Source organism: Gavia stellata, chromosome 24 (assembly GCF_030936135.1).
Source record: "Gavia stellata isolate bGavSte3 chromosome 24, bGavSte3.hap2, whole genome shotgun sequence".
NCBI lineage: Eukaryota > Metazoa > Chordata > Aves > Gaviiformes > Gaviidae > Gavia > Gavia stellata.
The window spans coordinates 12,183,020-12,199,108 of record NC_082617.1 but is presented as its reverse complement, the minus strand read 5'-3'; the positions used below and the strand labels follow the sequence as shown (position 1 = coordinate 12,199,108).

The 16,089-nt window shown below is 38.4% G+C and overlaps 1 protein-coding gene across 5 annotated transcripts in view; it reads left to right on the top strand.

The window, feature by feature from the left end:
• Positions 1-1,107: 1,107 nt before the first annotated feature.
• DENND1A (DENN domain containing 1A) overlaps positions 1,108-16,089 on the top strand; it is a 214,828-nt gene continuing 199,846 nt past the window's right edge. For all 5 annotated transcript variants that reach the window (XM_059828997.1, XM_059828994.1, XM_059828996.1 and 2 more), the window contains exons 1-2: positions 1,108-1,124; positions 7,466-7,536. In XM_059828997.1, coding sequence (XP_059684980.1) covers positions 1,108-1,124; positions 7,466-7,536 — 88 coding nt within the window. The remainder of the gene's footprint in view (positions 1,125-7,465; positions 7,537-16,089) is intronic.

Here is a 16,089-nt window from a genome sequence, read left to right as displayed (position 1 = left end):
TTTGATCCTGTTTGCCAACTCCAATAAGGCACGTTTCAAAATCTGTCTTACTGCAATTTTTGAGTCAATGTAAGCTTTGTTTTCAGGAGACTGCATTTCATCTCTCCTTCACTTCTTTTTGAGGAGTCTCCAGTCCCCTTTATGACCTTACTTGGGCTTGTAATTCTTTCTAGCCATCCTTTATTGCCTTTTCAGCAGCTTTGGTTTCTGTGACCAACAGCGCAAAATGTTCTATCATAGCTCTGCAAGGGTACCAGCTCGCAGCCCCTCTCTCTGCCTTTTTTTCTTTGATTTCTTCTGTAGTCCCTGGGCACCGGACACTTATTTCTGCCTGGGAGTCCAGCCTGTTTCTTGCCACGCAGGGTGCTGTCCTGGTGGGGATGGCTCACCTCCTTACAGGGCTTTCCAGGATGGCCAGTCCTGGTCCTCGTCTGTCTGGAGGTCAGTCCCCGGCGGATTGCTGGGGGCTCTGGGTCACGCTTCTGGCGCCTTTTGGCCCTGCGGAGGGGGTGCCTGACGAGTCAGTTCCCGCTGACAGGCCGTCAGGCGCCATGGGCGGGCGGGGAGGCAGCTCTCCCCCACGACCGGCAGCTGCGGATGAGCCTCCCTCTCAGCCCCCTTCCCGGCGCTCCTGCTCGCTAGGGCTCTTGGCCGCTTTTTGGGCGCTTTTTGGGCGCTTTTTGGGCGCTCTTTAGCCGCTGAGCGCGGCCGGCGGCCGAGGAGCGCTGCCCGCTCCGCCGCGGGACACCCGCCTGAGGCGCCCTGAGGGGAGCGACGGCCCCCGCCCGCCGCGGGGAGGGGGCAAGGCGGGACGGTTCGCGCGCGCGCAGCGTGCGTTGCCATGCCAACACAGCGGGGCGCGCGGCGGGCTCTACGGTGCCGGCCGGCCGTTGGCCCCGCCCGCGCCAGCGCCCTCGCGGCCCCGCCGCACTACAGCTCCCGGCAGCCTTCGCGCCGCGCCGTGACTCGGCTGGGGCGACGGCGGCGCTGGCCGGGATGGAGTGAGGGGGCGAGCGGCGGAGAGAGCGCAGCCCACCGAGCTCCGGCCCCCCCCCCCCCGCCCCCTTCTCTTTCTCTGGCCCGGGCCTATGCGGCCCCCCAGAGACCATGGGATCCAGGATCAAGTGAGTGCCCCCCGGAGCTCTCCAGCCCCGCTTGCAGGCCCTCAGGAAAGCGGGAGGGCTCTGGAGAGCGAGAAGGGGACTTCCCCGCCCTGCTTCCAGCTCCCTCTGAGGCCGCGCGGGCGAGACCCCGGCCGAGCCTACAGGCCTCGGGGTAGGGCGAGGAGGAGGGGGAGGAAAAAGGGGGCAGAGTGCTTCCCACCCCCAGGCCAGCTCGCGGGCCGGGGAGGGAGGAGGCGGCAGGGCAGAGGGCCCCGTGCCGTCAAGCCCCAACTCAGCGGCAGGACCCCGGGGCGAGGGGCTCCCCCGTCCCCCTGCCCTGAGGAGCGGAGGAGAGTGTCGTTTCCCGCCCTCAACCCCAGACCTGGTCTGTCGTCTACTCTCTTTCTCCCTGTCTTCAGGTCTCCCTGTGGTAGCGCGTAGGGCCAGGCTGTGAGGGCAGTTTGAGTTTTATCGGTGCAGGCCTTAAGGAGGATTGGGGCTGCTGGAATGGGAAAGCGCTGGTGGCGTCTGTTTTGGGGGTGTGGTGGCGTCGAGAGAGCTCAATGGCTCCTTGCCTGGGTTAGAGTGTGCTAAAGGAAAGACGAATAGTCTAGCTGTGATGTCTTGGAAGTGCGTTAGCAAGGGGGTTTGGGGGAAGGAGAAGAGTGGTGTAAGTGATTAATGTGTTGGGCCTGCGGCTCCATGCCCTCAATATTTTTTTAATTTTCATAAAACTGGAGGTTGATTTATTGGTAAGCCCTTTTGGTATGTTTGCTATTGTCACATTAAAGATCTCAGTTCATTCATATGCCATTCCAGGCAAATTCATCTCCTCTGAGACAGGTAGAGGTATAAGAAAGCTATCGCTAAGCAGGTAGTGCTGACATCTTTGTGTGCAAAAGGTGTGATAGAGTGGAGAGATCCAGTTAGATTGTATTTTATTCATCAGTTTCAGTAGGTGCTGTTGAGCAATTGCTTTTCCTTCTTGAACAGAGTGTTTGTCAAGATTACATAGGGGTTTAACTTTTCACCTCTTCTGTTTAACTCAAATATAAGACTGGAGGAGACATAGTTTGTAGTGTCCTTAGTGTGATGACACATCTTCATGCTCCCAAGCCCAGAGGCTGGATAGACGTAAATGTGTGTCTACCCAGCCAGGTGTTTTAGGAAAATGTAAGTGGATAATGACTGCTTGTAATGATAGCACTGAGGTGATTGGTTGGTTCCAGAAAGCAACTTTCCTTCTTCAGAAGATAATGTATAGGTTCTCAACCACTGCTACAAAGAATCAAAGTCCGAGAAACTAGTTAAACTCTTAGCTTACTTTCAAATACAGGTAGAATCCAAAATTGTTACCATTTTGACAGCAGAGCAGGTTACATCTGTCACTTGCACCTTCAGATCTTGCAGTGGTCACCCTTGCTTGGGTCACTTCAAGATTATGGTCTGAAATGACTTTTTATGTCAACCTGACCTTAAATCTATTAAAAGACTGATGCTCACTTAAAATATAGTTTCTTTTGTGTACATACTGAATCCACAAGCTATGTTTATGATCTTTAGGGTTTTGATCGCTAATTTGACCTTTAATGGCTTTGCATACACTTTCCTGAATGTGAATATAATCACTCAGATGAGACGCTTCAACTGGAAACCTCACCGGTATCAGTGAGGAGATGTAGCAGTTAGAAGTATTTATGACAGCCAGTGGACTTTAGGACTTTTTCGGTGCAAAGTCTGTTTCAGTGTGACCATATCTTTCAAGATTACAAAGCCCATGTCTTTCTCTGTCACCAGGAAAACATAGGTGATATCCCATATAAGCATTACTTTTCATTCCTCTTGGACTTTGTGAGAAAGCATTTTGTCCATTGTGTGATTAAGCAACTTCGCCTTGAGCAACAATTAATAAATTGTTTTTTTTCCACTTTGGACAGAACACTGTGCCCAAGTAGAGTAAGGACACAATTTCAAAACAATTTTGAAATATATAAAGAATGAGAGAGCCTATCTGAGTAAGAGGCTTTTCTGGTCTGCTTTTCTGAGCTGGATGTTTAATCCAGCAAAGATTTTCAAGTTGATAGGTAGCTCCCTTATTGGGGCAGGTGAGAGCGTGAATGAGAAAACTGTTTTATAATTGGTTATACTGAGGCATGCCTCCTTTAGTGGGTGTCGCCAATATGTGTTGGAGTCCTAGCAAAAATCCAGTAGTCAGATCTCTTGCTTCTTGCTATGGATTGATAATTACAAGGGATATTAAACTCCTTGGCACATGATCACTTGCACACACTGTGATATACTCTGCATCAAACCTGGACATATGTGTCAGTTACATTTTTGATGGATGTATAGTAATGAGTCACTTGAGTGAAAGATTGCTTAGACGACACTATCAGTAGCTCATCTGACTGAAGTGAAAGAAATCAAGAAGTTGCCAGTAATCCTGTAAACTTTTGGCTTGTGTATAGCTGCAGGCGAAAGAAAGGTAAATTGAGTATTGGGTTACACTGTTGGGTTCAGCTTCATGTCGGAGCATGTTACTGTACGTGCAAGGCACTCTGTGCCAACAAGGTAATGTAAAATAGAAATCTAGTTAACCTGGCTGCTATCACTTCTTGGGAGCCTTCAGTACTCAAGACATTACAAAAGAGAGAGGATTTTTTTTCATTTTTTTAAAAGAATGTATCAATATCAATCGGTCCAACAGAATTGCATTGCACCTTAAAAAAACTTGGCATGTTCCTTTCCAGAGGCAGTTGTATTTCAGTGATGACAGAAGAGATCCCTAATGTTAATCTGGGAATGCTTTCAGCTATTTAACATAAAGTTTGCTATATACTGAATTGTAATATTATCTACCTAGGGAATACCAGACAGAAAAAATTAAGTATGTGGAAATTAATGAGGATTTGAGGTGCAATTTCTGAATTGCATTAGTAATTACACATTTCTACTAATAATTTTTTTCTGCAAGAGTTGAGCAACTAAGTCTTGTTCAAAGAAAGACAGCTAATTATCAAACAGTGTCAGGCTCCTCTCTGATGCCTCAATTTTTAAGTAGAATGATACTTTCTGTCATAAGTGCTATTACATTTTCCTATGTGTAGAAAAAATGCTCCTGACAGAATTCAAATGGTGCCTTTAAATACGTAAGGTATGTACTTCCTTACATACAGTTTTGAAGAAGGACTTTATTTAATTTTATTCTGCACAAATCTCTTGCAATTTGGTAAAAACTAATAATTTTGATTGTAAAAGGTACATAAAAATCTTATTTAAAAGATTAGATTATTTCAATGTAAAATTGAATTTCTGATGGATTGCTTTGATACTAAAGCTATTTCCACATCAGAGATTTGAAGTAATTCATACAACTCGCATTTATCACAAAAGCATTCTTTTCTCGTAGAGCTCCTTCCTAAATTTCTATTTACAAAAAAGTATTGCATTTCCATCTGAAATTATCCAATTATCAAATAAATGGGGTATTATGTATTTTTGTACATACATGTCCTATGTATTTTTTTTATTGCATCTGTATGTTCACATGATAACTGACCATGGGTCTCTAAGTGATTATTTGGAGGCTGTAGGGACAAAAAAAAACTTTGTGTGCGTGTTTAAGTTTATAATGCTGTGGATGATTTCAGTGTGTTGAGGTTTCAGTACAATGCACAGGTGGCATTAGATGTCTGCAGGGTAGTTTAACAGTCATAAAAATGGACTGCAAAATATACATATTATGATGCATGTTTATGCTGTATTTGCAAACTGTATGAAGTCTTATAGTGACTTGTTTCCTTAATTCCACTGGAAAGTTATAAAATATTCAGAGTTCAACAATGACTTTATTCTCATACTGAGGTGTTAGCTTGTTGAATGCAGCCTTTAATACTAAGTTTCTGACTTGGCAAAGCTACCTTAATTTCACTGTTCATAGAAATAAGTGGACGTTTGTCATGGAATATTAAAATACGAAATTTAATGTCTTTTTGTCTGAAAGTTTTGGTATATAGTATGTGCTCTTTCCAGCTGTGTTATACAGTGTTTTCCTAAAGAATTTGAACACAGACTCTAACATAATACTAAAAAGGTGTTTGTTATTTTATCCATTAGCTGTAAAAATATTGTAAAATTTATAAACTTTTAATTAAGGAAACAGGGTGCTAAAAATAAAGACATAAACAAGGAGGGTAAGATAAGGCTGCACAGCAATATATATGAAAAGAAAAATACATTTCTGGTGTTATATGGATATCATTTCATCCTCATCCTGTACCACACTTGTAGGAATGTAGCTAAGAATCTCAATATTTAAAGCAGATTATATGCAGCAACTCTAAGTAGCACAGAGAGAATTATGCAAGTTTGTTTTATACTGCAAAATGATAGTTGATTTATTGATTTTAGATTTCTCATAACTTATTTATGTAGTTTTCTGAAAAATGGCTACTTAAGACAAATCAGTTGGGAACTGGTGGCAAATTAAATTAACATGAATTGAATTGTGAACCATATTGTTACTCCTGAGAGGTGCTCTGTAAAACTGTAGAGTGTGATCCTGTGCTACTGAAACCAACGGTAGCTTTTCTGTCGATTTAAATAGGTGTGGGGTTTGGCTTAAAGCCACTTGAGTTACACTAAGTGGGCCTGTGGCATGGTTAGAAATGTTTTGTTTAATCTCTTTTGGTGTTAAAGTAGGATTAAAAAAACCAGAAAATCTCTGAAGGGTAGGCTGAACTCCTTGACGTGTTTATATGTTTGGTTTGAGGTGCTGGGTAAGATGAGTTTCATTTTTTTAAATTACTATTCAGGTGGGAATTCTAGCACATATATATATATGGTTTTTGTCAAAATTTTCATCCTTAGCTGCAAGGGAGCTAACAAAATTCACAAGTTAATTATACCGCAACAATTTTCTAGTGTTAGATAGTTTACATTAACACATAGGAGACAATATTATCACTGTGCACGCAGTGATAAATTTAGAGCAGTAATTATGCAATTTTGATTCTTGGTTTTAACCAGAAAATCTAAAAATAAAATGTCACATGTTCAGACTTACAAAATCCTTATTTCAGTAACTAAACAATTACAGTCTAATGTGTGATTCTCTTTAATCTCAAAAAAATTTGGAGTAGCTAAAATTGCTATAGTCAGAAATTTAACTCAAAATACGCTTTTTTTATATAATCACCTGCTGCCTTTACATGCTCCTTATGAAACGTAATTCCAGAGCTTCACTTATGGGGTTATATTAGTAAGAACTGAAAATGTACATTAAATGTTTTAAAGTCTTACATCATTAACTTCCTGCTTTTATTACTGGTATATTTATAACTCTGGAGCAGACTCTTGTCAAGCTTCATTTACATTTTGTAGCTGAATTTGGTATCATTTTTGTCTATTGCACCTATTTCCTTATTTCACGTGCATCTGGCACCTTTCTGGATTTAAGACTCTGGAGTCTCATGAGGTGAAACCTTGTGCATTTGTAATATTCTTCAGCATGGCCTTTTTTTCAACAAAGAGAGAGAAATATTTTGACAGGTGTTAAAGAGGGGAGCTGTCTTCATCCTAAATACAGCCTCTTAAGTTTTCCATTAATGTATGCATAAAATGACTTTCCATCCTCTTGACTGCAACTTCTTTGTTTTTTTCCCTGAGCAAATAGGTGTCCTGAAGTTGAACTCCAGGGTCACAGTAATGAAAATGTGAACCTGGGTTGTTTGTCCCATGTTGGACAATGTGACTGTTTTCAGTTTGGTGAAAAGAGTATTCAGAGTTTGGGTTTTTTTTTCTGAAAAAAATCCCTGTATTTAGCACATAGGTGATTTACTTTCTCATTTGAAAGTAAGGGTGAAATAAAAAGAACTTGCTTTTGCAAGTTGCACATGTAATCAAAATTACTATTGTGGCCAAGAACTGAAATAGCTGTTGTTTCTCTATCTGAGTAGCATTCTGAAAGGTGATATAAAAGGCATGGCTTTCTTTTTCTGGCAAAGTTCTGAATGATAGGCCTGTGATATTTGAGTATCTAGAAATGCGGACTAGTCACAACAATTGAATTGACTTAAAGGTTCTGTGTGCTTGATTTCTATTGTTTTGATTGTTTTTAATTCTGTAGAAGTTTGTTAGACACCGGGCTCATACTGACTCATCTGAGCTTCAGTCATATCTTGTTACATACGAGTAAGGCAGAAAGATCTGATGTGAAATCATCAGAGACTATAAAACAAGAAATCTAGTTTATCAAGTTGTCATTGTAACGTATGCATTCTTAGAACCCTTTTTGATGAGTAATTGAAAGCACACTTGAAAAAAATTCTCAATGTGCTGAATGCTTTTTTTTTTTTCCCCAGACAAAATCCCGAAACTACCTTTGAAGTGTATGCAGAAGTAACCTATTCAGGATTCAGTTGCATTGGGAAAGGTACTGCTTTGCACTGTATTTCTACCTATTTATTGGCTAAAACTATTCTTAAGAACCATATATTGTGAGATAATGAAGTATATTTAATATTATGCTGTTCTAGCTTTTAAAGATATCCTAATCACTGGTTCTGCGGAATCTTTTACAGTTAGGACTAATAATGAGAAATTCTTGCCTCTGTTGCTGATTGTGGGCAATTTTTTGACTTCTTTGACTGTTTTGCCTTTTTTGTCTTTTAAAATAGAAATAACTCTTAATTCATTAGGTTGAAAAAGTAAATGCATTTTCGGATTTGTATTTGCTGCTTATATAAGGAATGGGTAGTTTTAAACCAAAAAATACTCTAAAACTTCTTGTGTGGAATTTATTTTTACTTCCTCTTTCTTACTTGTCTACAGAAGTATTTTTATCTGTTCCCAGAATTCTTTCTTTGATCAAATGAGTTTTATCTAGAAATAAGGCGGCAAAGCAGCTTATGATTTGGTTAACTGTTTTTACCAATCGTTGTTATTAAGCCATAATTACACAAGTATTTTTCTATAATATTATTTCTGACAAGTATTCCTATGTTTGTGCTAGAGAAGTCCTATAACTGCTGAAACCAACTTGTAAGTATATTTGTGAATTTTGGATTGCACTTTTTTCTAAACCTGAGGAACTTGATCAAATAAGGAGGAAAAGCAAAGGTGGAAATTCATAATCCCAGAATTCAGTTCAAGATACTGTTTTGTGAGATCAGTCTCTAGAATGTTATGAAAAGGAGGGATGTCAAAATTAAATAATTATGATTAGTCAACATATACTGAAGTAATATTCCTTTTATCTTTTATGAAATGATCATGTGTGTATTGTATATATGGGATAATGAACCAATAGAAAGGATTTTTGTATTTTATTGACTGGAAAGCCACTTATCTCCTTTTATATCTGTATTTATGTGTTACAGTCAGCAAAAGTCAAATAGCTGCAACTCTTTCCTTTACTGCCAAAGCCTCCATAGGAGCTCTAACTGGAATACAGTTTTGGCTTGTCCTACTGCTATATGCCATCACGACTATTTGATGTAACTGCAGGAGCCCTTTTAATGACTAGTCTTTGTTTCTGCACATCTGACCTGGATTCTAGTGCCAGAAAATCTGAACAAATTTGACCATAAACATTACATTGTACAGTACTAGTGTCTGGGTATAATCTTCTCTTTGAAGTTTGTTTGCATCCCCCTGGAGGGATTAATTCCCTGCTGTGGGAAGGTGGGTTAAAAAGCACGGAAACTACTTTACAGGTTTTTAATTGGAGAATTTAGTATACATTTTGTTCTATAAACCAACTGATTCTGTGGGAGTTTCACTTAGTTGTGTTTTTAGGTTTGTTGTATGCACTTGTAGGTGCAAAACCTTCAGAAATTGTTTTTAGTGAGTTAAAAAAATTGTTTTAATAATTGTTTTTACAACTCATATATTCTGAAGTTATTAATTCTCTTTGAATAATCTTTTAAAAGATTTTTCCCAACCAATATTTTTATATTTAAGAGGTGCCCTTTATTCTCGGAAGTCTTAGATTTGTGTATCCCCACATATTCTGTCCTTCTGTTCTAAGTGAAGGTTGTTGTTTGGTTCTCCGGAGCATCAACTGTATTTAACAGCATAGCTGTTATCCCAGGCAAATCACCATTCTAGAAATATAGACCCAGAGACCTCCATGTAGTCTTTTCTACTTCTTGGCTAGCTGTTCTATGCCAGAAGACCAAGAATATATATATCAACCTTTTTTTTTTTTTTTTTTTTTTGCAGTCAGGGAATGTACATTAAATGGCAAGGAGCAGTTACTGTTAAGAAATGCAAAATGTATAAAAGGCGTGTAAGGAGCAAATTATCAGGCATGTTTAAAAAATTGTTTCTTCCCATGTAATGGATCCCAAAATTAACTCAGACAACTGTTTTTGAAGTTGGTATCTAGTATAATAGTACCACTGATCACTTACAATGCTCTTAATTCTTATATCAATCTTCTGACATAGTCTTGAGGACAATGAATTGCTCCAAAGCTATAACAGTGCTAGTGTGGGAGATTGTCTGGCTTGTGGGATGGTAAATATACCTCTATTTTGTTTTATTCAAAAGTTTGTGTAGTGAAGGATGTTTTCCATGTGACTGTTAAATATCAACTGCAATTAAAAGCTTTAATATATTTTATAGTTCACTTGCATCTTGCTAAAATGGGAGATACTGACTTGTGTTATTAACTACTGACAGACAGTTGTACATAATTCAAGTAGCTTTATTGCTCATGTAATTGTTAACAATCTTGCATTAAAAGTTTATTTGGTTAATAACTTTTGAAATGAATGAAAGCAGCATTATCCATTGACTATCGTATAGAAGGCTCCCTCTTAGTTACCAGGACAGCTGACTGCAGAAGGAAAAAATCTGTTCTGGGCTCCAAGACAGACATTAATAAACTAGAACAAGTTCAATGGAAGGCCACCAAGATGGTGAGTGAGCTAGAGCGCTTGCACTGTGAGGAGAGGTTGAGAGTGCTGGGCTTGTTCAGCCCGGAGACTTCAGGGAACTTGAATAGCAGCCTTCCATACCTATGAGGAGCTCATCAAGGTGAGATATCCAGGCTCTTCACAGCAGTGCATGGCAGGAGGGCAAGAGGCAATGACATAGACTGAATCAAGAGGCATTCTAACTGACTATTGGGAATGTGTTCACCATGAGGACAGTCAAGTATTGGACCAGGTCACTCAGAGAGGTTGTGTGCCATCCTTGGACATTTTCAAGACGCAGCTGGATCACAGCCTCAACAACCTGGTCTGACCTCACACCTGGCCCTTCTTTGAGGGGAGGTTGGACTGGAGACCTCCTGAGGTCCCTTCCAGCCTGAACTATCCCATGATCCTAAGGTTTGATTCCTAGAAATGTAAGCTTCAGGAACATCTGGAGTATGTTTTGTACTCTTAATAAGGTATGAGAAGAAAACTTCATTGAAACCAAAGAAACTGAAACAGCAAACATTGATTTATTCCAATCCAAGCAGAACTCTGCCAAACCACAAGGAAATGTGTGAACTGAGAAAGGAAATGATCACTGGATCAGCTCAGCTGTGGTCACTCTTTCCTTTCCCCTCTAGATTGTTTAGAAATAATGATCATCTGTGCTCAGCATTGGTGATTTGTATATTTCTGGCACATGAAGTCTGGTACATTATACAATTCCAGCGTTCAATTGTATCTAAAAGCTGTGTTTGTTCTTTTCTTTGTTATATTTGTAGATCTTATTTGGGGAGTTACGGATTTTTCTTACTGGGTCACTTTATGTAAATGTGGTATCTTTGTTTTGAGAACTGTGAAGCAAGATAGCTGCAACTGTGACTAGCAATATTAAGATGAATAGTTGTTATTAAGAAGATATTTCTTTAAGAGAAGACATTTACCAAACCAGTTTTTTGCCTTATGATTGTGATTTCCGTGAAAGCTGGGACTTCCCCTTAGCTAATTGTATCTAAGTTAGTGTGTGAGGTTTGGGTTTTTTGTGGTTTTTTTTTTTTTTTTTTTAATTTGACTTCCTAAAATTGAATGAAAATACAAAACTGCTTTTATCTTAACTTTGTTCCTGCTCTTTTTTTTTTTAATACTTTTTTTTTTTTTATTTGGGCTGTCTGGAATTCAGAATTCCTTCACTTAATACTTCAGTGATGCATTCATTCATTTTCTACTTTTCAGTTTCGTCAAATAGCACCGTTCTCTTGTCCATACCCTCTTCTGATAAAGTGTTGATGCCTTCTCACCAAAAGTCTGGGGCAGCAAAATAGAATAGAAAGAATGGAGTCTGCATCTTTACAGTGACAGTCCATGGAAGTTACCTAGTGAGAAATCTGTGTTGTGTGTGTCAAGTGTAAGTATGTCAAGCATAGGAACTTGGCAAGTCTAGTGCTTCTCACCAACTCCCACACACTTACTTTCAGGAAGACAGGAAAAAATAGTCATGGTTTTATTTAAAAAATGGAGTATTATTATAGGGAAAATATTGACTAGAACTTATAGTGTTAATACTTTGATTCTTTCCCTTGTAGTATCAGGTAAGTACTGGGAAATGACGGTGACTCAGAGGAAAAGGTGCAGTTCCAAGGCTGACATAGAAGCCTGGCTAATAGGCTAACTTAGGTTAAATGGTCTTAACAGGTGCCTTTTGTGCAATGGTGTAATTGGGATGGAGTAAGATGCTAATACTGTACTGATGGGCACAACAATTCAACTCTTTGACAAGTATGGCTGGTAACTTTGGCTTGCAACCATTCCAGGTGAATAGAGAGATTGTTAGGATTTAAAAGAATTTGATTACAAATTCCAGTTCACTTAAGTCTTTAGTATTCTATTGCCTATGTGTGGGGTTTGTGTCTTTGCCTTTATGCATTTTAGTGCTGTGTAGTTCTGACAGTAGGAGAATTTCTAACTTTCCTTATCACTTAGATATGAGGAGGCCATCTGCCTCACTAAATCCAGGTGAATTACTTTTAAAAAAAAAACCACAACCAAACAAAAAAGTTTTTAGATTTATCATGATTATTTCAGAAGTTTCACTGATAAGAGTTAACCCTTGCTTCAGGAATGAAATAAAATAGAGCCTCAAAAATAATACAGCTTATTGCCCAGCAGATACCAGTAATAAATTCTGGACATCATCTATAATTGCATTAGTTTTGCCTTTCTGCTGTGATACTTAAGTAATTAAGTATGACTTGGGAGAAATGAGTAGATGTATGTTTTAGTTGACACTAAAATAATTATTATAACACTTCTGAACACTACTTGCCACGTTTAAGGTCTACCGTTGTTTTTGTTAGTATACTGCTTTATGTTATGTTTTACTGTTCACCCTAGTTTAAGATAAATGTTTAAAACCAAATTTTGTTTTCAGTGCTTTTCATACTCGATGATAACAAAATCTTTGCAGCAGAGGATGTCTGTGCTGTTTGTTTCATCACTGATGTAGCTGGTGCTTCTCAAATTCAAGAAGCTAAAAGGGTACCCATTTAAATCTTAGCTGGAAATGCTAAGTTCTCTGGTGCTAGGGCAGTGTTTGTTCCATAAAATAGCACATTTCTAAGCAAATAATGTTGGACGTTCTAAACTGAAGCCACAGATCACAGTTTTAACTTACTAAATGTTGATGATAAGTCCGTGTCATTGGTGCATGATCTTCGCTCATTCATTGGAATTGTTACATGCAGTGGATAATTTGAGAGCAAAATAGATGCTTTGTATGAAATACTACTGTTTTACTGGGTTTCTTTTCCCATTTTTAAACTTCATGTAAAGGAAGGGAAAACACATTTTATGAGATTGTGAAGTCCTTATAATGGAGGGCTTGTGTGTTTGTCATGGCATCTCATAATAGTAAAACTTCACAGAAATTGAGGTGATAAATTACAAAGAACTTGTATTGTTTCTTTTACAAATTATACCTGCTGAAGTTAGCTTAAGCATTTCTAGAAATTCAGTTCTATACTACTGACATATTGTATACTTGCAAGTAGAGTAAAGTGCAATGGAACTGCGTTTTCTTTCTTAAAACCTCAGCTAAAAGATTGTTTTGGTTTTTTTGAGTTGCAGAAGTAGAAAGAATCTACTAGCAATTTTAGTTTAAATACCTATATGAAGAAAGTGAAAGCATACTAACTACTTAAGAAATCTTTCTTTTAATTTTCAAAGCACTTTCTGATCTTAAAACTGCTGCAGATCATTCATCAGAAATACGATGTGACAAACTTAAGAATCTTGCTGGGCCTCAGCCAAAGATCCTCTCTTGTTAGATGGGGCTGTGAGGAGAATTGTAGTCTAACTGTCAAACTGTTCATGTAGAGAAAGAGAATTTGTTAGTCTAAAGTAACCGATCAAAATAGTCTCTAAAGTATGAACATTTGAAAGTAAATGCTCACAAGAGTAAGACACCCCCTCTACACCCCTGTCTGGGAGGACGTAGCATGCTTTTGTATGGGGTTTTTGTGTTCTCGCCAAAGCAGACATTATAAAAGTGTGTCAAATCTATAGCTTTACCATGTAGTGTGCCAAAAGGCCTTTCTCTCCAAGGACCTCATCTTTCATCTTTCTGTGAGTGTAGCATAAATTCTTGCTGTGTGTTCAAGGAAAAAGCTAAAATGGTTTAGTACAGCTAAAGGATTTCTTTCTTTTTTTTTTAAAAAAACATGGTAAGTTAGAAGCCTAAATGTGATAGCATGGACATGTTAGAGTTTAACAAATGTTCACTGGATTAGTAAAGGAAATGTAGTTTATACTACTTCTTTTATGACAGAATTTAAAAGGTCTTGCTGTAAGACTTGCCATGTGCTGCTTTCTTTTCTCGAAAACATACCACTAAGTTGAAAAGGGAGATGAATCTTAGAAGGAAACTATTAACTCTGAGGGAGTTTATCATTGTTTGAGAGAAAGGATGAAATTTGCATTTGAATTGGCTCTGAGAGTAGCATGTACTACTAATCTTGTTCCTACTAGAAGCTTGTGAGTAGTTTAAGTACTTCCTTCTTTACTTTTCATGTTCTAGCCTTGTGCTGTAATAGCTCTTTTCCCTCCCTTCCCCCCTTCCCAGTAGATCACAAATGTTATAACTTAAACTAATCGAAGTCCTTAACTCTACTGGGAGAAGTCATCATGTGCTTGGGCCTTAAAATTATTCTGCAGTTGTCACTGTGGTTTCCATGATAGGACTTTCACAGGTAGAGAGAACTAGCAGGTTTCTGTCTCTGCAAAATAGACATACTGCTACTCCTTATCATTATCTTTTTGTCATATGTTGTAATTTTAGATGATAGAGCAGTACCTCCCATAGAGATGAAGTATTTTCTTGAACATAAGCAAAGTTACTGGAGTAGGATTAAGTTAAGAGTTGGTCATTCAAAAGCTTGTGAACCTTACCCGTGCACCTCTCAGAGCAACCTTTATTTTTTTAAGGTGAATACATTTTGTTGGTTGAAGTCTGTCAGTTCTGTATTGAGAAATAGGTAACATAATGAAGATTTAGGAATAACAAAGGAAGTGCAAAATTTGGGTCTCTTTCCATTAAATAAGGGCTTTCTGTTGAATATGTGCTGTAACTCTGGTATCACAAATTTTCCTATCCCATCTTTATGGCATTATGTTGCTACACCTAACTTCCTAAAGCAGGACTGGAAAAGTAGCCAAATCTAAGTAGGCAGGTAGTATTTGGAAATTCTAGTTTTCCTAAGCTGCTGCTTTATTTTTCTGTTTTCCTTTGATTGCTTTTGTTCTAAGTAGAAACAAGGTGGAAGATTTTCACAAAGAGCCTACTAGGACTGCAGTGTCCAGATCAAATAAGTAGCACTGTCTGAATTGTTTTGCTTGAAGACAGTTCACAGTTTGGCTTTTACAGTATAAATGAAATGCATAACTCAATTTGAAGAGAAAGTAACTTTATGAAAAAATATTAGAATCTGTCATATTGCAAGTCATCATAAATTTTATTTAACACATTTTTAGGTGTGTTCTTATCTGATGATACCAGATTTAATAAACTCAGAAATGTTAATATCAAATATAACTGAATGTTCTTCCATTTCTATAAGTTATTTTGTGGGACGAGATCTGTTTGTCCTTTCTGCTTCATGCGTTAACTACTTCTGTCTACAGTCTTTTCTATTTCACAAGTATTTACTAGTCTGCACTATATTGCTACTGCTGGCACTGTTTAACTAGACAGAAAAATTCAGCACAGAAAGTCTCACTCACAAGACTTTAAACTCTTTTGTTGATCTATATTTTTTTAAAGGAGCTTGACATCATCAAGTTCACAGTGGGCCTGCTTTGTTTGCTTTCTCTTGAATGCTTGATAAGATTTTTCTTCTATTGTTTTGTGCAGCAAGGACAGAACTTGCCATGGCTGAGGTGGTTTTTTTGTAAATCCACAATATGGTCATTGTCTGCTGCTGAATAATTGTGACTGCTTTTTGTACAACCAGAACTAAGGCTTTGGCTGTGAACAGATTCCTTCTTAGCGTGAAAAGAGACTAATCCATGTAAATACAGCCCCAAAATAAAGCTTTACAGAAAAAGGGAAAGGCTGCTAAGCAGGAGGGCAGAGGTCAGCAATTTAACCTTTAACCTAACAAATAAGAAGCATGAAAGTTCCTGAATTGGTTTACAAAGGCAAGCTCCTGTGATCTGTCAGTTTTTCTTTTCATGATAGAGTTGGGTGAGAAAACTGACTGACAGCTAGTGCCTTTTTAACTGCAGGTTGAAATTAACTGCTAAACTGAAACTTTTTTAGGGAGGTTTTTTTAGTGATTTTAACAAATTATTTTCATTCACTAGATGTACTTACAGTTTTCCTTGAATTTATAGAGGAGTTTGAGTGGTTGTTCTTTTTAAAGAGTTCTTCAGAGACTCAATTTAGATACCAAATACTACTGAAACACTTAATATTTCAGCATTCGAAGCATTTAAGAATTTGATGAAGCACTTGTTGCAATTAACTCTGTTAATGTGCTCCTTTAAGAGTAGGGCTGTTATTCCAATAA